At 49.8% G+C, this 22,378-nt stretch overlaps 1 protein-coding gene across 5 annotated transcripts in view; it reads right to left on the bottom strand.

Moving 5' to 3' along the window:
- ABLIM3 (actin binding LIM protein family member 3) overlaps window positions 1-22,378 on the bottom strand; it is a 128,338-nt gene that overhangs the window by 84,856 nt on the left and 21,104 nt on the right. For all 5 annotated transcript variants that reach the window (XM_047779005.1, XM_047779009.1, XM_047779004.1 and 2 more), the window contains exon 3: window positions 5,667-5,804. In XM_047779005.1, coding sequence (XP_047634961.1) covers window positions 5,667-5,804 — 138 coding nt within the window. The remainder of the gene's footprint in view (window positions 1-5,666; window positions 5,805-22,378) is intronic.

The raw sequence follows: 22,378 nt of genomic DNA, 5'->3' as shown, positions 1-22,378 counted from the left end.
TGACTTTATGAAAAATAACTGCTGTGAACATTTGTACACAACTTGCTGCATGAACATATGTTCTCATCTCTCTCGGGCATGTGTTTGGAGTGGGATTTGCGTTTGCGGAGGTCAAACGGTAACTCCACGTTTGCCCCTAGAGGAGCGGCAAGACTGTTTCCCAAAGAGCCGCACCGTTTCCACCCCACCAGCAACGCGTGAGGGTTCCAGGCCCTTCACGCCCTTGCCAGCACTTGTATTATCTTTTCGGATCACAGCCACCGGAGCGGGTGTGAAGCAGATCTCACTGTGGCCGTATTTACAGTTCACTGATGACTGAGGATGTTGAGCATTTGTTCATGTGCTTATTGAGCACACCTATAACTTCTCTGGAGAAATGTCTATTCATAATCTTTGCTCATCTTGAAATTGGGTTATTTATCTTTTTCTAATTAAGTTGTAGGGCTTCTTTATATAGTCTAGCTACAAGGTCTTCATCAAAGGTATGATTTGCAAATTTTATCTCCCATTATGCATGTTGACTTTTCACATTCTTTTTTCCTTTTTTCTTCTTTTTTCTTCTTTACAGCCACACCTGTGGCAGACAGATTTCCCAGGCTACAGGTTGAACTGGAGTTGCAGCTGCTGGCCTATGCCACAGCCACAGCCACAACGATGCCGGATCTGAGCCAGGTCTGTGGCCTACACTGCAGCTTGCAGCAATGCCAGGTTCTTAACCCACTGAGTGAGGCCATGGATTGAAACTGCATCCTCATGGATACTACATGGGGCTCTTAACCCAGTGAACTACACTGGGAACTCCTCCATATGCATTTTACAATCAGTTTGTCAATTTCTGCAAAGAAGTCAGTGGAGATTTTATAGGAGTTACATTTGCCATGAACCGAATAGTCCCTCCCCCCATATTCATAAGCTGGAGCCCCAAGCCCTGATGTGATATAATCAGGCTTAGATGAGGTCATAAGGATGGGACCTTCACTATGGGATTAGTGCCCTTATTAGAAAAGACACCAGCAAGCTTGCTCATTCTCATTGTCGCCCTCACTCCCTCTCTGCTATGTGAAGACACAGAGAGCAGGCAGCTGTCTGCCAGCCAGGAAGAGAGTGCTCCAGAACCCAGCGATGCTGGCACCTTGATCCTGGACGTCCAGCCTCTAGAACTGTGAGAAAATACATTACCGTTGTTTAAGCCACGCCCTCTGAGTTATGACGTCATGGCAGCCTGAGCTAAGACAGCATCCAGTTTGTAGATGGATCTGAAGAACACTGCCTTCATAACCACATTAAGATTTCTGATCCATGAACATGGTATATTTTTTCATTTACTTAGATCTTTACTATTGCATAGTTTTATTTTTCATTTTATTTTGAGGCTATTATAAACAAACTCTTCGCAGTCTTATCTTCAGATTGTTCATTGCAAATGTATAGAAATGCAACTGATTTTGGTATATTGATCTTATATCTTGAAACCTGTTGAAGTTGTTAGTTTTAAGTTTTTTAGTGCATTTCTTAGAATTTGTCATATACAAGGTCATGTCATGTACAAAGAGTCTTACCTCTTTTTAAATCTGGGTGCCTTTGATTTCATGGACCTAGCATGGACCTGCAGGGCCATGTCAACTAGAAGTGGGAAGGGCAGACACTGTTCTCTGATACCTGATCTCACATTTAGACAGTCTTTTACCATTAAGGATGATCTTGGCTGTTGAGTTTGCCTTTGTTCTTCAAAGACAGTTCTGCTGAATACATAACCCTAAATTTACAGTTACTTCTCTGAGTACATAAAGTTATTATTCTACCGCTTTCAGATCTCCTTGTTGCTACTAAAACTTCAGCTGTCAGCTCATTTACCATTCATATGTAGATGATCTTCTCTCTGGCTGCTTTTAAGATTTTTTGGGGGGTGGTTTTGGTGAGCTGAAATTTCGCTGTGACATGCAGAGGTAGATTTTTTTTATATTTTTCCACTGGGATTTATTTAGTTTCCTAAATTCAAGGATTTGTGTCTTTCAACAATTCCACACAATTCAGAGGTGTTATCTCTTCAAATATTGCCCTCCTACTCATGTTCCTTTTTATATCTCTCTAGAATTCTGATTAGATATATGTCAAAGCTTCTCACTATATTCTCCACTTACAAACTTCTCTTTCATTTTTCGCCCCTTCCTTATATTTCTGGGCTAAACATATATACTTCTCTCTTTGCTAAATCTTACAGTTTATTAATTCTCTCTTTAGGAAGATTTGATCCATCCATCAAGATTTGTTTCTTTTTCAAATTTGCTGTTATTTATTAAAATGTGTTCTTTGCTCATTTTCTTCTGGCTTCTCTTGTTTAAATGTATTGCATGTAGTTATTATATAACAACAGAAAATTCCAATTGGAAGTCTTTGAGGTTCCGATTCTACTATTCTACTCTCCGTTTGCTTTTTTTTTTTCCTTTTTACAGCCACACCTGCAGCATATGGAAGTTCTTGGACTAGGGGTTGAACCCTTGCTGCAGCTTGGGCCTACGCCACAGTCATGGCAACACCAAATCTGAGCAACATCTGCCATCTATGCTGCAGCTTGTGGCAATGCTAGACGCTTAACCCACCGAGCAAAGGCAGGGATCGCACACGCATCCTCCAAGAGACTCCGTTGGGTCCTTAAGCCATTGAGCCCCAATGGGAACTCCCTGACTGGTGTGTTTTTGCCTGAGTTACTCATTTCACTAATAATGCTGTCTGTGGGAATTCTCTGAGGTCTGCAATAAAGCTGAGTTCTTCCAAAGAGGATTATCGTTTGCCAAGTGTGGGGCCACTTTTTTTCAAATTCCATTTTACGTTTTTCAGAGCCTGAAAAGAGAGTGCGAATCCATGTAAAGGATGGGTTATGGATAAACATTTTGATACGTGTTTCACTCTCTTCTAAGCAGGGCCAAAGTCAGTGCAGGCAAGTTTCCGCGCTGTTTCCTTCTCCAGGTTTCTTCTTACCTGTCCATATACATGGAGAATAAGCTTAAAGATTTTTTTTTCTTTTTTTTGCTTTTGCTTTTTTAGGGCTGTATCAGAGGCATATGGAAGTTCCCAGGCCAGGGGTTGAACTGGAGCCGCAGCTGCCCGCCTACACCACAGCCACAGCCACGCCAGATCCGAGCTGAATCTTCGACCCACAGCTCACGGCCACGCCAGATCCTTACCTCGCCGAGCAAGGCCAGGGATTGAACCTGCATCTTCGTGGATACTAGTTAGGTTCATTACCACTGTGCCACGATGGGAACTCCCGAGAATAAGCTTTTGCAGGGAGAAATCCCAGCTTTGCGCTGAGGTCTCCTGTTAGAAGCCTACTTTGGTCAGGGTCTAGGCTTTGACTCCTCTTTTCCAGGATCCACACAGCTGTCAAATAAACGCTCAAGGTTTTCAAGGTTTAGCAGAAACCACGAGGCTTAAATCCAGCATTTGTTCACACTAGGATTTCTGCTTTTATTTTTCACCTCTGCAGATTCCTTCCTTTCATGTCAGCACAGCAGTGCACTTTAAAAGCCTTGTAAAAGAAATTCATAGAGATTTTAGATTTTTCAAATGAGAAGGCTATTTAGGGTAACAAATGCTATATTGGTTACTGCTGGAAACGAAAATCCTCTCTAAGCGAGCTGCCACTGAAAATAGTCAGAAAAATAAGAGTCAAAGTTCTTAAAATCTCCTTTAAAAGAACTTCTATGACCTTCGTGTGGCAGACTGTCAAAATGGCCCAATTCTTCCTTTCTCTGTATCGCACCCTTGAATCCAATGCTGCAGATCCTCTCACAAAAGGCAAAGGTTTATTTCTCCATCCTCTTGACTCTGCGGTGGTCGTCTGACTTGCTGTGGCAAAGGGGACATCAACAAGCAAACACAAGCTGCGGCTTGCAAAGGTCTCGCTACGGACACCTGCTCCCTGGCTGCACGGGACCCTGAGACCATCACGAGGCCAAGCCGCGCCCCCGGAGGATGAGAAGCCATATGGAGGCACTCAGGTCAGCGGCCTGCCAAACACTGCCGGCTGACCACCACATCATCACCAAGAGGCACGCAGAGAGGAGAGCGCCAGCAGCGATGGGAAGCACTGCCCATCCAAGCCGGAGAACCGCGAGCCGAACACAAGATGGTTCTCAACTGTTCAATGTTGGCTTAAAGCAAAAGGTAAAAAAAAAAAAAATCCAATCTCCTAAGAATACAATGGCGGAGTGACAGCTCAAACCTACGTATCCTTTTCTGGTCATTCCTCTTCATCCTGTCTCAGTCTGGGCGGATGTACAACGGCCAGTCCCCAGGGTCTTCTCACGGGTCAATGTGCACGAGAGGTCCTGACAACTCTTAGTGTAAAAGGCCAGCTGCGCAATGAAAACACACGCGTAAACCCAGGAGGGAAGACAGCCCCGGGACTGACATGCTCGGTGCAGAGTCCAGTCAGATCTTGAGGAAAGAAATCTGGGGCCTCCCTCCGTGGCTGAGGGTGGAACAGGTACTAAATAAAAAGATCTGGGGGTTTCAAGTGGCCTTCGATTCAGCAGACATTGATGGCGCAAACTGGCTCTTCGGGAAGTTAATTCCGTATCGGTCACGTTAAAGACACGTGGTCCTTGCTGTATTTGGCAGACGTTGAGAGCTGCGGTCTGTCCTGGGCATTATGCTTTAGGAATGATTGTGACGAACCAGAAAGGAGCAGGAAGACGACCCCGGGGCGGTGACACGAGCTGGCACCACTTCAGATGGTACCCCGGTTTAAGGACCTGCCATAAACTGGGTACGGGACAGACCTGGCTACAAGTGCCTGAAGGGCAGCCACAGGGAAAAGCATCCCAACAGCTCATCAACCCTCACGAGGACAAACCCAGAACCAACACGTGGAGGTTACAGGTTTGGGGTCATTTTCCAAACCCATAGGACAGGATGGGTTTAGCGAGGCTACATCAGGACGGCTGCTCTGTGGAACAGGAAGCCTGGATGAAAAGTTCAAGAAGTGGAGCCTGGAGCAGGACACTGGGGAGGGAGTGTCCCCCTGCCCTCCCCCCGGAGTGCTCGCCAGGCCCCTTCAGCCGAGTCCGAGTCCCTCTTGCTCCTAGTGAGCCTGCTTCTTTAGGGATGCTTGGCTCGGCTGAGTCGAGGGTTCTCTAAATTAGCCATCTAAATGGCTGTCACCCTCAGGGGTGACCCAACGCCCATCCGCTCCCAAGTGACAAAGCTTACTGATTAAGATGTACCCTCTCTCTTGTTAAACCTAAACTTTGAGGACTGTTAGACTCAGCTCCAAAATATGACAAATTTTAGCCACCACAGCTTGCTCTTTCATTGGCTCTCAAACTGACTTCTGGGCACAAGCCAGGAGGCTTCTCAGACATGTGACGTGGCCCGCCAGACTGCCTTTTTCTACCTGGGTCAGCGCGTCCACTCCAGGGTCACCGGGCCTCCTTCTGCCGCCCCCCGCCCTGGACCCCAACTCCATGCTCACTCCGCCTCCTTCTTCACGCCACAGCGCTTAAGGGAGAATTCTCATAACCAACCCAAGGAGGGTCTCTGTCGGCCCTTAGAGGTATCTATCGTGACCGCCTGTGTTTGTTCTGCCTCTGCCCCACGGCCTGACCTGGGGTGAGCATGTGGCCAGGAACCTGAGAAGGGTGTTGGGAACTGGAGCCTCCTACCTTGACAGGTGAAGCATCGGATGTGGAAGTGGTTGTTGTGCACACGAACCACCTCCCCTTTGCAGGTGTCTCCGCATCGGTAGCACTGGATGACACTGGAGCCGCCCCGGGGAGCGTAAGGGTTCTGCTGATAAGGAACTGTAGAAAGAGACCAAGAGATGAGGGCCTCATGCTTTAACGTCTGCCGTAAGACCTTATAATCGTAACTGGCAGAAAGAGCAAAACGGGTGAGACTGATGAGCCAAGCACCCTCAATGCATCATCAGGCTGAATGTGCCAAGCCAAGCCATCATTCGAAAGTGAGCGGCATTAAGAGATGCGTCCACAAATGCCCTGAGGGATGCAGAGACTCGTGAGTGAGCGTCACCTGTTCTGGCAGCAACAGGGGCCAAAGTCATGAAGGAGGAAAAATAAAAAAGAAGAGCATTTCACGGTAAACGATCCAGAGATAGGACTTCTTGGGAGCTCTCTGGACCAATACCAGGTCCCAAACCAAGGGAATTTGGGTCTCACCACTGACTTGCGGGTCTCAGGGAAATGGGTGCTGTGTCTCCAGCCAGCCTTTTTGTTGAGCAAGCTGTAGCTTCTCTCTCCAGAGAGAGCACAGTTTTCACATCTCTAGAGGGAGAGGGGTCAATGGTGGCCAGCTTTCTATGAAAGAGGCATGAAAGCAGGTGCCCTGGACGGAGGTCGCTGAGGTGACACATCTGCGGCTGCCTCTACACAGCACGTCCGTCACGCTGAGAAAATACCAAACCTGCATCATTAAGAAAAAAGGGCTGGCAGAGATCACGACGGGCGTGAGTCGCTGCGGGCAGCCATGCTGTGGTCAGCTGTGGCCCCAGACGAGCCTTTTGGGGCTACTGATGGATCACGCGCTGAGACCATCTCATGGTGACTTTGCTGCAGTTCTTTCCCTGAAATACACGTTGCTTGGCATTCCAAAGTTTGGCCACTTCGTATTTAATAACAGTAGGCACTGGCCCAGAACATAAAATTTAAGGATTGCAAGGGATATTAACAGCTGTCGGGTCCAACCTCATTCTGTACCAACTGCTGAGCGGACTCTGCCAGTGAGAAACCCAATCTTCTCTCCCGGAGGGAGCCCCTGGGGTCCTGGGGAGGGAATCGCTCGCTTCCTCAACTCTCACCCAAGGCTGAAGCGATGGTCCACAGGCTCCCGCTCCTACCCCATTAGGAGAAGGCACACTCTGGTCCTAGCTACAAAGATGACCACTCGACTGGGGCGGGGGAAATAGTGTCTATCACTTAGACATGCAGGCTTACTGGCTGAACTTGGAAGAAGCCATAGAAACTTGAACTGCAAGGAACCTAGAGCTCACCTAGTTCAAGGGTTCTTGACCTTGTGTGGTAGTTATCACGTCTGTTCACTGAAACTTGAGCCTTTTACTCTTGGCATACAAGGATGGCACGTGGTGTGTTGCTTGGTGACGAAACGTGAATGGAAATTGTGTCACTTCCGACTGGAAGCCACAAGAGCCAGGATGTGATCTGCCATCCTGCCTTTCCCATAACCCAGTACCCAGTGATTCCCCCCGACGGTGTGCAGGGCATCAGCTTGGATCCCGGGCTGCAGAGCCCCAGGGCAGAGATCTCAGCTAACCCAGGATGAACGTCTATCAGGAGCAGAGAGGAACGGCCGTTGCCCGTATCCTCCAGCACGTCCTGACGGACACGCCTGGGATCGACCACTTTTCTCTAATGACATACACGACGTGGTGTTAGGTACCTTATCCTACAGCTTTCGTCGGAGCCTCAAAGGTGATCCCCGTCACTGACGGCGTCCTCTCCCCTCCTTTTAAAGACATACGACAGGAAAGCGGGACTTCAATTACCTCTCGCACCTTAAATCCTACGTGCACTGTTGGGCCGACAGCTGGCTGCTTGGCCCTGAAGTTGCTGCTGCTCCCACCGCTGCTGTCTGCGGTGGGAGAGTAACATTTCTCAGACGGTCTTCCTCGCAAGGGCTTCCTGTCCCTTAGGTAACTAACTCCTTTTGTTTCTATCTTAAATTTCAGACAAGAGTTGAATGAGTTAGCTAGTTAACAAAACCATGAACTCAGGCAATGGGTTAATACACGTCAAGCATTTTGAAAAGTGCGGGAAGAGCGCTCCACGAATGTACCCAGTGCTCCCCTCGAATCGCGCCCCACGCATCCTCCCCAGAGCTCGGGCAGCCCTTCCCCACGCCCAGAATGGCCACGGACGTTCTCTTTAGTCCGATCTCTTGTTCTGATTCCCGCTCCACATCCCCTGGAAAATATTCCGCTCTCCCGTCCCCCTCCCCATTTGGGAGAAAAATGTAGATTCTGTTCCACGAGCAATGGCATGATCTCCTGCTGCGGAGGGTACGTGAGCTCTGGGTCCAAACACAAACTAAGAACCCGCCGTCTCATCACCACATCAAGGATGAGGGCTCTCGCGAGCATCCCAAAGGCCCTCCAGAACCCCTGCACCCGCTTTCGTCTGCCTCTTCTAACGCATCCTGCCTCCCTGCCCAAGAGCCAGCCTCCAGGATCGATGCCATTTTCTCACGAGTTGATGTTTCTGGGGAGCTGGCGCAGTGATCCTGGTCTTCGGTCAGAACTCAATCTTGGACTCATTCCGATGAAAAGGCACAGACTCAGAGTGAGGCGATGGGTGGGAACATGGGCCTTCTGGGCAGAGTGACCCACGGGCTTCCAGCCTCACGACCGCTTCCTGCAGGAGGAGGGCGCTGCGCGGGTGATGCTGACGTGACCTGAGTCCAGGAACGTCTGTTGTTTATAAACAGCCCCAAACAGAAATGCGTGCGCCTCTGGTGTGAGTTCTTCCCGATCGCTGTCATCCGCTGGGACTACAAAAGGGCAGCCGTGTGGCGTGGTTTGAGCTCACAGACGGGTGAGGATCTTTCCTTCCAAGAGCCACTCGGCGGGTCACCGGACGCTCTCCTGAGATGCGGAGCTCCGCACCTGCCCCCGCCCGGTCCACCGCCTCACTTCCGGTACGATGTTGTATTCTTCCTAAGTCAGCAACTTACTCTAGCCTCATTCTGTGTGGGGTTTTTTGGGGAGGGGGGCATCACTTCTTCCCATCAATCTATCATAGCCTCTGCAGCTCTACAATGTTATTGTTAATTTTCTGCTGGTTATTATTTCCATTCATTTCTGTCTCAGAAAGCACTAAAGTTCAGTCATGCGATTTGTGACATTCATCTTACAGGCAAACGTCTTTTGAATTCCAAATGGACTTACACATCAAGTGCTGGCACTGCCTCGCCTTCACAGCAGTGTGTGGGAGCCACCGGCCTCCACGTGAGCCACAACCTGAGCCACGAGCCTCAAAGGACATTAGCCCTTCCCACTGGTGAAATAACCCACGGCGTTACCAAGTTGAGACGTTTGGACTCTCGGGCTTCTGTCTGATGTGATTTGGCCGATAGAGACTGAGGAGAGACAGGTGCAGTGACTAGTCCTTAAGTGGTGAGGCCCGATAGAATTTTCTGAGATACGGAAATGGTCTGTACCCACACTAACCAATGTACAAACCACTACCCAAACGTGGCTACTGGGTTCTCGAAATGTGGCAGGTGTGACTGAGGTACTGCATTTTTAACTGTACTTAATCTTAATTAATATAAATTGACACTGAAATAGCACATGTGACTAACGGCTGCCATCCTGGACACGACAGCCTGATGGTTTCACAAACAGAACACCAGGCACTGAGAATGGGGGACAAGAAATGAAACTTGGGTTGCATCCTATTTTTATTTACTGTTATCCTAAACAATGTGTACAAGTTAATTTGGGAGTTAATTAGGATAAGTTATTCCTTGAATTTAAAAAAATCGTTTGCGATAAGAACCAGTCACACACAGTCACGCATCCTGAATTTGGACTGGAAACAAAAGGTTCTGAGCAGTGAAATAAATAGATTTTTTTTTTAAGGCACAATTTTTCAGGTACTATAAGAGAATAATCTTAATTTTTCCAAGAAAAAAAAAAAGAAAGAAAATCAGTTGGCAATGGCTTTCAGTGTAAGTTTTTAAGACAGAAAATCAGATGAGCAAAGCCGTGAGATTAAAAATGAAGGATCTGAGACACTGAGCGCTCTTCAATACGCTTTAGCAAATCCTTAGTGTTCTGTGAGAAGACAGATCTTAGTTCCATGACTAACTCTGCAAGTAAACTCTTCCCCAAATGCTACCAAGGTCATTAAAAAATTGCTGGAGCAAAACAGCGCACTGGAAAGGGAGGGGCGCGGAGAGGCGCTCGGATCTGAACGCAGCCCGAAGCAAAGTGGCATCGGCGCCTCCTCCCGGCGCCCCCTCTCCCCCCACCCCGTCCCTCATCTCGCAGGGCTGGGGGTACCCTGGGTTCCAGTCCCCTCTCCCCGGTCACCAAGTTTTAAAATCTCTGGCACATCCTGCAACTTCTCTGGTCTCAGCTCCCTTCTTAGTCTCTGAGGACACTGGGCAGAACGATTCATCAAACTGCCTCCAAGGTACAGCTGCTTCGCTCCGTGCGTCCATCTGTCATTTCTGTGCCTCTGTCTTTCCCTCCAGCCTTCTCTTCTCCATCAGCTGGTCCCGCTTCTAAACTAGACCACACTTTATGTGATGGGATTTATTCGTCTCTCTTAAAAGCCGATAGTGGCACGATTTCTTTCTCATCGACACCACGACCCCCAGTTACACCCTTTGCTGATGTGGGGCCTGCGGGAGCGTCTCCCCCCCTGCCCCCCAAGGGTTGCTTGGCCGCTTGGCCTTACAGATGAAAATGTTCCCACGGCCTAAGGGACTATGTATGTTTAAAACAGTCTTTAAAAAGTAGAAGCACCTATGCCATGCTGGGGCATAATTAAAAGAGTGACAAAGCTGACACGGAGACAGTGTCACAACTGTGAATAATTGGCTGGAAGTGTAATACAAACAGAGCAGCTCCTGGCTGAACACTGAAACATCAAGCAGAGAATCAACCAGACCAGCACTGAGCTGGCAAGAGCCCAGGGCCCAGGAACGCCCCAGGGGCAGCAGCGGCGCGCTGGCTTCCAAAGCACCCTCGCTGTGCTCACGGGTCCCCGCGAGGGCCTGGAGGGGGCTCGGGTGAGGGTCCAGCCCCGCCTGTAAGGTTGGGGTGCCGTCTGGTCATCGGGATCAGGGCCCTCGGGTCTGGCGTTGGTGGTGAACCCGAATGCGTGGCAATGGTCCTGTCCCCCGAGGCAAGACCACAGGGACGGGGACCCTGCGCTGGAAGGGTGCGAAGAGGCTCACAGCACAGAGGTTAAGGGTGTGGACGCTGCAGTCGGGAGGACCTTGTTTGCGCCCCTGCCCTGCCAGTCGCTCGCTGGCGGCGTGACTTTGGCCAGGTGGCCTGGTACCGGTCTCGGTCTGCTCATTTTAAGCGTGGGAGTGATTCCGGTCACTTGGGAGCATGAAACTACCTACATGACCGAGAAGGATGTTCTCCTGCCTGACCTGAAACCCGGGCTCCCTAAGTATAAGCAACAGCATTAAAGACTCTTCCAAGCCAGGCACCCCCAGCCTCCTACTCGATGCAGGAATTCTTCCCAAGTCACTTCCCCCACCAGCCTGTCCACTTTGCTTGAACACTGTCGAATCCGTTTTTGGACGCGTCCACCTTGGGCGAAGGTTTTCGAGTTCTCCCTCCCTGCTGACTGCTAAGAAGAAAGCCCTGGACTGCAGCCCTTTCCACCTTGAGCAGCCTCCTTTCTCCTCCCCCACCTCTGAGCTCTGTTTTTGGGTTTCTCTGAGCTGCAGAGGTGGGTGGCTGACATGCTTTTGATAAATCCCGCAGCGGAATGTGTGAGTTGGGTGTTTCCCGTTGTGGAAATGGGCGGCTATGATCTATGGTCTCCCGGGGCGCGGTATTTCGGGCACATCTGCTGCTTCCGGGGATGGGGGAGTTAGCGTGCTTGTCGTGTGTGGATACTTGGAGAAAGTGAGTAATTTGTTTTCTGAAAACTCTGATGGGGAGACTGTGAGGGCTGCTTTTGGTAACCCCGTTAGGGTCATGCACGTGTCATTTCATTGTGTCATTCCATCTATGTCCCTCCTGAGAATACCTGGAGCCCAACCTGGAGCTGAAGGGTGACAGTACAACAGGTGGGCCAGCGTTTCAAGATGCAGAAGCGCGGGAGGGAGTCTGGAATAGAGGGCGTGCATGAAGAAATGGGAAGAGGAAATGCATAAGGAGAGGTCTTATAATAGAGAATATTTAGGAAGCGGTTACTCTGTTAGGAATTTTGCTCAGCAATTTACATATGTCATCTCCTTGAGTGTTTTATTTTATAGATGAGGAAAGAGAGGCCCACAAAGCTGAAGTCATCTGTTCAAGGTCATGCAGTTAGTAAGTGGCAGAGGCAGGATCTGAACCCAGGCATCCTGACCCCAGAACCTATGTTCTCGCCACTAAGCCATCCTTTTGCACTAAGCCATGCAAAAGAGCCAAGAGTGGCTACCTCTGGGGAAGAAGTAGGTTTGGGGAGGCTAAAAAGGGTATCTAATTTTTCCTTCAATAGTAATCACCTGTTACTCAAATGATTTTTTTAAATGATATGTATATGTCAATTTTACAAAGATTTAAGAATCATGATGGAAGGCACTAGAGTACAGACCAGGAACCAGGAAACCGGGAGGGGTAATTCAGCATCTGGTAGATGATGAGGAAGCTGTAACTGCTACCCCCGGACTGGGGATGTCTGCCTTGAGCAGCTTCCCAGGTGTGGGCAGGTACGGCCTGACAGGTGTGCATTCGGGTGCCCTGAGAGAGGCTGGCTCTGCAGGTGCCAGCAGCTGTGGCAGAGCAGAGGCAGGAGCCCCCTGGGCATCTCACAGATGGCCCCGGCCTGGCCAGAGTTCCCATGCCAGCAGGTCAGTAAAACAGTCTGTCACTCCTAGAGGTTACTGTAAAACCTTTGCTGCAAGGGAAACTTCTCCACAGCCTCCCTCTGCCAGGCTCGTTGGCATGTTCCATGGTCACAGTGTGAAGCTGGCAACATGGCTCATGCTGCCATCTTCAGCAACGTGTTGTCAGAACACGTGTCAGGACTGCATGCTCTTGGCCTGACAGCTGCTGCTGCAGCTACAGCGGGAAGGATCCGGGCCAGGCCCAGACGGCCTTCCCCGGGACAAGCCAGGAGGCTCTTGCAGTCCTCAAAAGGACTGAGGTGTTTCTCACCTGTTAGGGAAGTTACTCGAAAAAATGGGAACTGCTTCCTTGTTACTCGCTTGGCAAATTCAGAAAGTCGGCTCAGGTATAATGGCACAGAATTAATTTTTCATTTCTTTCTATATTAATGTTATTGGAAAAACCCCAAAACTGTATACTTCTGATTGAATTCAATCAAACACTTTAAGATTGATGACATGATACTATATGTATAGAAAATTCTACAGAATCCACACAAAAATGACTAGAACTGGAGTTCCCACTGTGGTAGAGTGGGTTAAGAATCTGACTGCAGCAGCTTGGGTTGCTGCAGAGGCCTGGGATCAGTCCCCAGCCCGGCACAGTGAGTTAACGAATCCAGCATTGCCACAGCTATGGCATAGGTCGCAGCTGTGGCTTGGATTCAGTCTCCAGCCCAGAACTTCCATGTGCTGCAGGTGCAGCCATAAAAACACAAAACAACTACTGGAACTACTAAATGAAGTCAGCAAGATAGCAGGACACAAGATGAACATACAGAAATCAGCTACATTTCTTTACACTAACAATGAAATATCAGAAAGGGAATTTTTGCAAAAAAAAAAAATCCCTTTTAAAATCACACACACACAAATACTGAGGAATAAACCTGATCCAGGAGGTGGAAGACATATGCTGAGAACTACAAAACATTGACAAAGGAAATGGAAGATGATTTAAAGAAATGGAAAGGTATCCCATGCTCTTGGATTGGGAGAATTAATATTGTCAAAATGGCCACACCACCCACAGCAATCCACAGGTTTAATGTGATCCCTGTCGAATTACCCATGACATTCTTCACAGAAGAAGAACAAATAATCCTAAATTTACACGGAGCCATAAAAGACACAGAATTGCCAAAACAATCCTGAGGACAAAGAACAAAGCAGGAGGCATAACCCTCCTAGACTTCAGACTACACTACAAAGCTACAGTAATCAGACCAGAGTGGTATTGGCACAATGGATCAATGGGCCAGAATAGAGAGCCCAGAAATAAACCCACACGTCTACGGTCAATTCCTCTTTGACAAAGGAGGCAAGAATATGCAATGGGGGAAAAAGACAGTCTCTTCAGCAAGTGATGCTGGGAAAGCTGGACAGCTGCATGCAAGTCAATGAACTCAGAACACACCGTCACATCATCCACAAAAGTAAACTCGAAAGGGCTTAAAGATCTAAACATAAGACATGACACCATCCAACTTTTAGAAGAGACTATGGGCAAAACATTCTCTAACATAAACCCTAACACTGTTTTCCGAGACGGGTCTCCCAAGGCAATAGAAGTAAAAGCAGAAACCAGTGGGACCTGATTAAACTTCCAAGCTTATGCACAGCAAAGGAAACCATAAACGAAATCAAAGACCACCTACAAACTGGGAGGAAGTATTTGCAAATGAAGCAACCGACAAGGGCTTAATCTGCAAAATATACAAACAGCTCATACAACTCAATAACAACAAACTAAACAAGCCAATCAAAAAGTGGGCAAATAGACATTTCTCCAAAGAAGACATGCAGGTGGACGAAAGGCACAGGAAAAGATGCTCAGCATCACTAATTATTAGAGAAATGCCAATCAATACTACAGTGAGGTACCACCTCATACCAGCCAGAGTGACCACCATCCAAAGCCTACCAATAACGAATGCTGGAGAGGGTGTGGAGAAAAGGGAACCTCTCACACTGTGATGGGATGGAAACTGGTGCTGCCGCCACAGAAAACAGTGTGAAGGTTCCCCAGGAGAACTAGAACTAGAGCTACCCTGTGATTCTGCAGTCCCGCTCCTGGGCGTCCAGCTGGAGAAAACTCTAATTTGAAAAGACACATACCGCCCCTGGGTTCACTGCAGCAATATTCACAATAGCCGAGACACGGAAACAAATGTCCATCAGCAGATGAATGGATAAAGAACAAGTAATACACATATACAATGGAATACTGCGCAGTCCTAAAAAAGAATGAAGTGATGCCATGTGCAGCCACATGGATGTCATGCTAAGTGAAGCCATGGAAAGCAAGACAAATGCCATATAATACTACGCCTGCGGAATCTAAAATTTATGACACAGGTGAACTTATCCATGAAACAGAAACAGACCCACAGACATAGAAAACAGACCTGTAGTTATGCAGGGGAGGGATGGATTGGGAGTCTGGGGGTAGAGCGGGGCAAACTGTTATACATGGAATGGATACCAACAAGGTCCTACTGTTTAGCACCGACTTTCGGTGAGGCCTCGGGCAGGGCACCGCCCGTCTCCGGTCACTGTCCCTCCATCAAGCGGAAAGGCTGCGTTCTGTCGTCTCGCGGTTTCCCTTCAGATCCAGTCATCTACACCAATTCACACAGTTGCAACGCAAAGTACCTTCGGGGGCCAGGCAGGTGAAGTCGGTGAGACGCCCACCCCAGGGGACCCGATCCGAGAGACCAGGCCTCCAGAAGGGGCGGAAGCTGCGGCCCCCGCGGATTTCCGTCCTGCAAAAGCACATCAACATCCCAAGGGGGCCTGTCTGTGGGAGCTGGAGTCTGCCCTGGGCCACCCGTTTGGGATTTCTGCCTCCAGACGGATAGATGACCCCACAGTCACTTCCGATTACCATCAGGGGACGTCACATGCTCGCCACAGGCCCACAGCATCTGGAAGAAGGGAACAGGCCTGAAAGGAGGTCTCACAGAGCTTCAGGCAGGGTAAGGAAGAGCCGTGCCAGCGGGTCCCTCCCAAGGTCTTAGTGACGTCACTTGAGGGACAGAGGTTTCCAACTTTTTTTGACCATGACCCACTGGAAGAAATAATTTTGCACAATGACCCAGTACACAGCCATGTGACACAAGCATTTCACAAACTAAACACTCAGTACACATAATATGAAGCGATATTTTCTTTTCTTTTTCTATTCCCTCCCATTTCAATGCTTCATGCCATTTCATTAAAAAAAATACTGTTTGCAGAGTTCCCATCGTGGCGCAGTGGTTAACGAATCCGACTAGGAACCGTGAGGTTGCGGGTTCGGTCCCTGCCCTTGCTCAGTGGGTTAATGATCCGGCGTTGCCGTGAGCTGTGGTGTAGGTTGCAGACGCGGCTTGGATCCCGCGTTGCTGTGGCTCTGGCGTAGGCTGGCAGCTGCAGCTCCAATTCGACCCCTAGCCTGGGAACCTCCATATGCCGCGGGAGCGGCCCAAGAAATGGCAAAAAGACAAAAAAAAAAAAATTACTGTTTGCAACCCAATAATATGTACAGGCTCAGCAGTGAAAAGAATGGTAAAGATTATTCTTGGTTTCCAAGGTCCAGTGTGGGAGCTATTTGGTATAAGTGGCCATTCAAATGGAAACTAATTTTTTTTTATTCTTATTTCCCCAACACAATTTTTTCCCCACTGTACAACACGGGGACCCAGTCACACACACACGTATGCATACTTTTTTCTCCCATTATCATGCTCCATCATATGTAACTAGGCATGGTTCCCAGTGCTACACAGCAGGAGCTCATTGCTAATCCGTTCCAAAGGCCACAGTCTGCATCTGTTAACCCCAAGCTCCCCACGCAGCCCACTCCCTCCCCCGCCCCCAGGCAACCGCAAGTCTATTCTCCGAGTCCATGATTTTTCCTTTGTGGGGAAAACTAAAATTTTAGAAAATTAAACTTCAGTTCCCCAGCTACATCTGCCACAGTTCAAGTACTCAATAGCCACATGTGGCTACTGGCCACTGTACTGGACGACAGGGAAAAAGAATGTTTTCATCCTTGTAGAAGGTTCTATGAGACATCCCTGGTCTGCAGCGAGCCTCCCAGTCTCGTCAATGAAGAAACCAAGGCCTATCGCCCTTCAAGATGTATTTGAACCTGTAGACGCACGGGCTGGGGACAAGTGGATGTCTGCGAAGTGTCACGAGCGGAGAGGGTGAAGAGCAGGCCCTTGCAGGTTCACGCCCGTGGCAGGATTCGCCATCAGACTCCATCCAGCCTGCGCGCACAGGTGTGAGGCGGCATATCAGAAGCTTGACCTTCACAGAAAAAGCAGCCCACGTCCACGGCTCTATTTATGGAGTAGTCTGTCTCAGCTGGAGACAGAACAGACGCCGGAAGCTGTCGGACCTGGGTTCGAGGCCAGGTTGCGTGACATCAGGCAACATGCAGTGCCACTGGCCCTTGCTGTCCCCATCTGTAAAACGGGGACAGCGGTATGTACCTTTAGGGGTTTTCTGGCCAAGCCCACGGCCTTTGGAAGTTCCCAAGGCAGGGATCTAGCGCACACCACCACAGTGACAATGCTGGATCCTTAAGCTGCTGAGCTACCAGGGAGTCCAGCCTTGGAGAATGTTTGAAAGGAGAACGAATGTGCATAAACAGCCAGCACGCTGTCTGGAATACTGTCAACGCTAAGCCGAAGTTCGGCACGCTCATAGTGACAATGACAGTGGCAGGAACAATGTCAAAATGAAGCTGAGCATCAAGAAGGTGGAAGGATAAAGCACATCTCCTACTCACAGGCAACTCCAGGATGGAGAAGGGGAGATTTTTTTTTAAAAATATCATCTCTCGAATGTAAACCCAGGACTGCGTACTAGCAGGTACGCAGCTCATACTTGCCAAATGCATGCATGTTGAAAATACATCCCCAAATGCCTCCGTCTGAGGTCGAAATGGGTAAAGGAATCAGAGGTCCCAAGGGGAAGTGCTAGGATTTTAATGAGTTACTTCCGACTGGGGAGGGGAGAGGAAAGAGAGAGAGAAATAGGAAACACCGTGGAGAGACAACATTTCTGTATTTTCTAGCAGATTATTAATACCTGACATGTGCGATAAAGAAGATACCCAGGAACGAAGGAAAAGCAGAGAAGGAAAAGCCCGAGAGATCCGAAGAAGAAAGACAAGGAACACAGCCTCTTCCTGAAAGAAAACCATTTATGAAGACAAAGGTCCTCCCGAAGAATCGACACACGAAAGGTGCTTATCTTTAGGAAACAAAGCATCATCCAAAGTGTCCACCTGAATTTGCACGGCCCAGGGGAGCAGGGGAAACTGTTTACCATCTGCGTGTGTCACCAAGTGGCCCTCAGTTACTGCTTTTGGCCCGTGTATCACGCCCTGCAAAGTGCTTTTTCCATCCATAAGCGTAGTGGACATCTGCTATTTTGCTTCTTCGGCATCTGCTCTCTGCTCCTGCTGGCATTATACCCTCTCCTTCCCGTGGGGAGCCCATCCTGGGGGGCTTGGGAGGCGACCCTAGTCCAGCAGAGCATCAGCAAGGAGCCTGCGCCTGACCACCCAGAGAAGCCCCATCTCCTTTCCCTGTGACTGGCCGCTAGGTGACCTAGTCCCCTGGGGCTTTTCCGACAGGAGCGCCTGGAGAAGCCATCCGAGCTGCTAAGCCAGGAGGAGGCAGTCTGAGACGCCCTGGCCCCAGGGGCTCTCGGGCTGAGAGAAGGTGCTAGAGGTGGAGGGAGAGGGGGAGGTCCCCCGGTGCCTCACTCGAGGCTGTGAATCAAGACCAGCCTGAAGCCACTGTGCTTTGGAATGTTCCAATTCTATGAACCAATACAGTTCAGTCCCTTACAAAAAAAAACAGAGAGTTGGGATTTCATCCTTTGCAACCTGCTCCCTCATGGCCTAATTCCTCACATTTTCCATCTAAATCCTGAGCTGCTACCAATTTAAACAACCATCCGGACCTCATGTATCTAACACGCCCCACAGCTTCCCGCCAAGGACACCACGGACCAGGTGGACACGGGCGCTGCCCCCACCGACACCTGCAGCAGGGCCAAGGGTAGGCGAAGTGCTACACAGCGGCTGCCTTCCCAACAGCCGTTCCTCTCCTCCTCTGCCCCCAGAACCTCTCTCTTCTGGGGAAGGCCATTTGGTTGATCCTCCCCTGAGCAGCCATGCCTTTCAGCAAAGGCTGTGCCCTCTTCCTGGACCTAGAGAGGGAATCCGGACTGGTGCAAACTGATGCTCGCATTCTGGCCAAATGACGGCCCTCGGCAAAGCACGTGATCCGCTCCTGGCCGAGGAGACGTGAGCGGAGGTCAGGCGGGCGTGTGTGTCCTGGCAGGTTTACCGCACTCTTCTTGGCTTCTGGTGACCGCGGTCCCCCTGGGAAGCTGCAGCGGCAGCCCAGGTGCTCAGGAGTCACTCTAAGGGAGCCGCTCCAGGTGGGTATTGGACAATGATGCCAAATTTCCTAACTAACCTGCCCTGGATCTGCCCCTCTTCCAACGTGCCGATGCGTCTAGACCGTCTGAGCCACTCTGAGTTGGGGGCTGCCGTTGGCTGCTGCGGGCAGGGTATGGGAGCAAGGGTGCTGCTGCAGGGTCGTCTGAGCCGTCGGGGGCTTCCTGGAGCCACGGTGGTGAGAAACACTAGCCGAGCACGGCAGGTGAGATGAGGGGGTTACAGAAGCTGGTGGGGGACATGAAAGCAGAACAAATTCCTCCATGGTGCTTTCTGCTGTGTGAGTGCTTCTCAAAGTGACCGGCTAACCAACCACCTGCTTCAGAATCCCCTGGGGCTGGGGTGGTGGGGGAAGCCGGGTGTGGATCATAAAAATGCGGATTCCTAGGCCCTACCCCAGACCCACTAAGTCAGAGTTTACAATAAGCTCCTCCGGAGAGGCTTGTTCATCAAGGGCTGAGAGCCCTTGGGTCAGCGTCTTGAAGCCTCACACAGTCTTTGGCACTGAGATGAGAATTTCAGACACCCTGACATGTGACTGTGTATCAAAAGTGCCGTCACAGACAGTCTGCCGACGCCCTTCTGAGTATTTCAGAGTGTGTTTTCTCTGATGTGAGGTTGGCCAGCCCTCACAAACCTTTAAAAAAGAGTCAACTGGCACTGAAACAATGTCCTAACACAGAGGGATTAAACACATACTTAATTCCCTCAGCCTGGCAGATGGTTTCTCTTTTCTAAAGTTGTCGTTTCTTTTAGGAAGAGCTGTTCCTGGTCTGTTAGCAGAGCGCCCACCCCCACCCCCCCACCCCCCCGCCAGGCAGAGAGGAACAACACGCAGGCAGAAAGATGAGCAAGTGTCTGTTGAGAACACGGGCTGTGGGGTCTCAAATCCAGCTGATGGTGTCACTTGCGCAAACCACAATCAGTCCTGCCGTGGGACGCGCCCTGAAACGCATCGCTGGTCCTGACGCAGCCACCGTCACCGTCCATCCGCCACCGAGCCACGTGTAGCTCTCCTGTTCAGCCTCATCTCCGGTTCCACTGGCCCTGGCCCAGCCACAAGCACCTCTCCCCTGGGCTACCACAGTGGCCTTCTCTCCAAGCCTCTTTCTAGATCAGTGGTGCCTCAACCAGGGGCAATTCTCCACACTTCCCTGATCTGTTCTGGCAGGGGGTCACCTGACAACGCCTGGGGACATTTTTGGTTATCACAGCTGAGGCGTGTGTGTGTGTGTGTGTGTGTGTGTGTTACTAGCAGACCTTTCCAGAAAAAGTCTGCCAACTCCCGTTCTTTAGAATATTTATAAAGGCAAACATTTCAGCCCAAAATAAACTAGACGACGAATGCCATGTGTCTATGGGCCACTCCGCCCCTCAGCTGGAGCAGGGCTCGTGAGGAGGTGAGGAAGGTGAGAAAGAACATCCCTCTAGCAGGTGGGTAAAAAGACCATCCGCTTGCAGAGCCATCCTGAGACCTTTGCTCGAAACACCGGGAGACTCAGGGCAGGGCATCTGAACCCGTTTAGGGATGCTGAGAGGACGGACCTTCCCAGCTGGGCTGCTCAGAGTGAAACCAGTGAGCTTCCCACATGTGGAAGGTGGCTGAGGCTGCAGAGTCCCTTGGCTTGACAGATAGGTCTCAGCTCTTTGGGAATCAGATGGATAACTGCATCCAATGAGGGAGCGCAGAGCCGGGGCTCAAGGCGGTGGGAAGTCCCAGAAAGAAGTGAGTGGATGGGGCGAGACGAAGCCAGGGGCAGAGGTGGCCAGAGACGCAGTTCCTACTTGATCTCAAGTGACTCTTGCCGTGTGGGAACAGGGGCTCAGTGAAACCAGAAATCTGGATTTTAAAGTAAAATCTCTCAGTTTTTAAAGTATTGGCTCACATAGGAAAAAAGAAATAAGAACAGTCTGTGAGTCAAATAAAACACAGTTATGGATCACTTTGTCACCCGGGGCCACCGGGTAAGATAAACTTTGGTGTCTTGGCCAGCTTAAATATGCTTTGATTCTAAGAGAATAAAAGCAAACTTATATTGATTGAGGGCTTCTGATTTTCGGCATGTCTGGGTGTCTTATTTCAGATTTCTGTATTCAATAGCACAGACAGGATCAGAACCCAGGATCCTCTGGGCCAGAAAAAAGATGTGATTAACAGACTGGACGGGCTGGAAGGAAACGGAGGCAGACAGGGAAGGCAGAAGAGAGAGCAGCCTGAGCGAGCAGGAGACAGCTCAGCGCCGGCACGTGTGGCCAGGGCAGCATGCACTGGGGACGACCGTCCACTGGGGTCCCGAGAGCGGCTGCTCCAACCAGACCCTCCCTGGATTTCAAAGGTCCAGGAGCCAGGTGATTCTTGTTGACCTTGAACTAGCCTGGCCTGGGTTTTCGTCACCTGCCACCTAAGAGTTCCTTCAAATGCCAAGTCTTAGGGAGGAATTACAGAGTGGCACTATTGTAGCATAAAAGCAGCTTTAGACAATCTGTAAGTGAATGGGCATGGCTGTGACCCAATAAAACTATTTACAAAGACAGGCAGTGGGACAGAACGGACCTTTGAGCCACCGTTGGCTGAGCCCCGCCTGCAGAATCATCCAATGGGCCAGCAGAAGTGTGTGTCCTGGAGCCCCAGTGGCGCAATCGGTTAGCTCGCGGTACTTACAGAGAAGTGTCTGTCTAGACTGCGTGTCCTGGGACCCCCCACAGTTCAAAGTCAGCTCACAGGGTATTTGGCTGGGTTATTAGATGGTCTGGAAGATCCCTACCTACCGTGAGAGTCTAGAATGCTTTGGCCTGATTTTGTCTTAAGGATTTAAAGGTAGAATCGAATTCAAGCGATGAGCGGAATGGAAAATTTCCTCCAACAAAATGCCTGCGATCCTAATTACCAGCTCTGTAACCGAGCATATGTTGCAGGAAGCCTCACTTCACGGAGAGCCAGTGAAAATGCACGGAGGGGACAGCTAGCAGATCTTGCAAGCTGGAGTCCAGGCTGTTAATTACTTTTGTAAAAGAAATATATCAACATGCAGATGGCAATTGTAGTAAATACATTCGTCTACATATAAATACCAAGATCCAGCCTACTCCTCCCGGACCACCTCATATGCGACAAACTCTGAGAAAGACTTCCAGATTCTCCCCTATCCTCCTCCACACGTGAGCATCTTCTGACTAAGCAGTGTTTCTCGACGTTGACCAGGCGTCGGAGTCCCTGGATGTCTTGTCCAAACACAGATGGGGAGTTCCTGTCATGGCTCAGCGGTTAACGAACTCGCCTAGGAGCCATGAGGTTGTGGGTTTGACCCCTGGCCT

This window comes from Phacochoerus africanus, chromosome 4, assembly GCF_016906955.1.
Source record: "Phacochoerus africanus isolate WHEZ1 chromosome 4, ROS_Pafr_v1, whole genome shotgun sequence".
Classification (NCBI taxonomy): Eukaryota; Metazoa; Chordata; class Mammalia; order Artiodactyla; family Suidae; genus Phacochoerus; species Phacochoerus africanus.
This window is presented reverse-complemented; position numbering and strand designations above follow the sequence as displayed.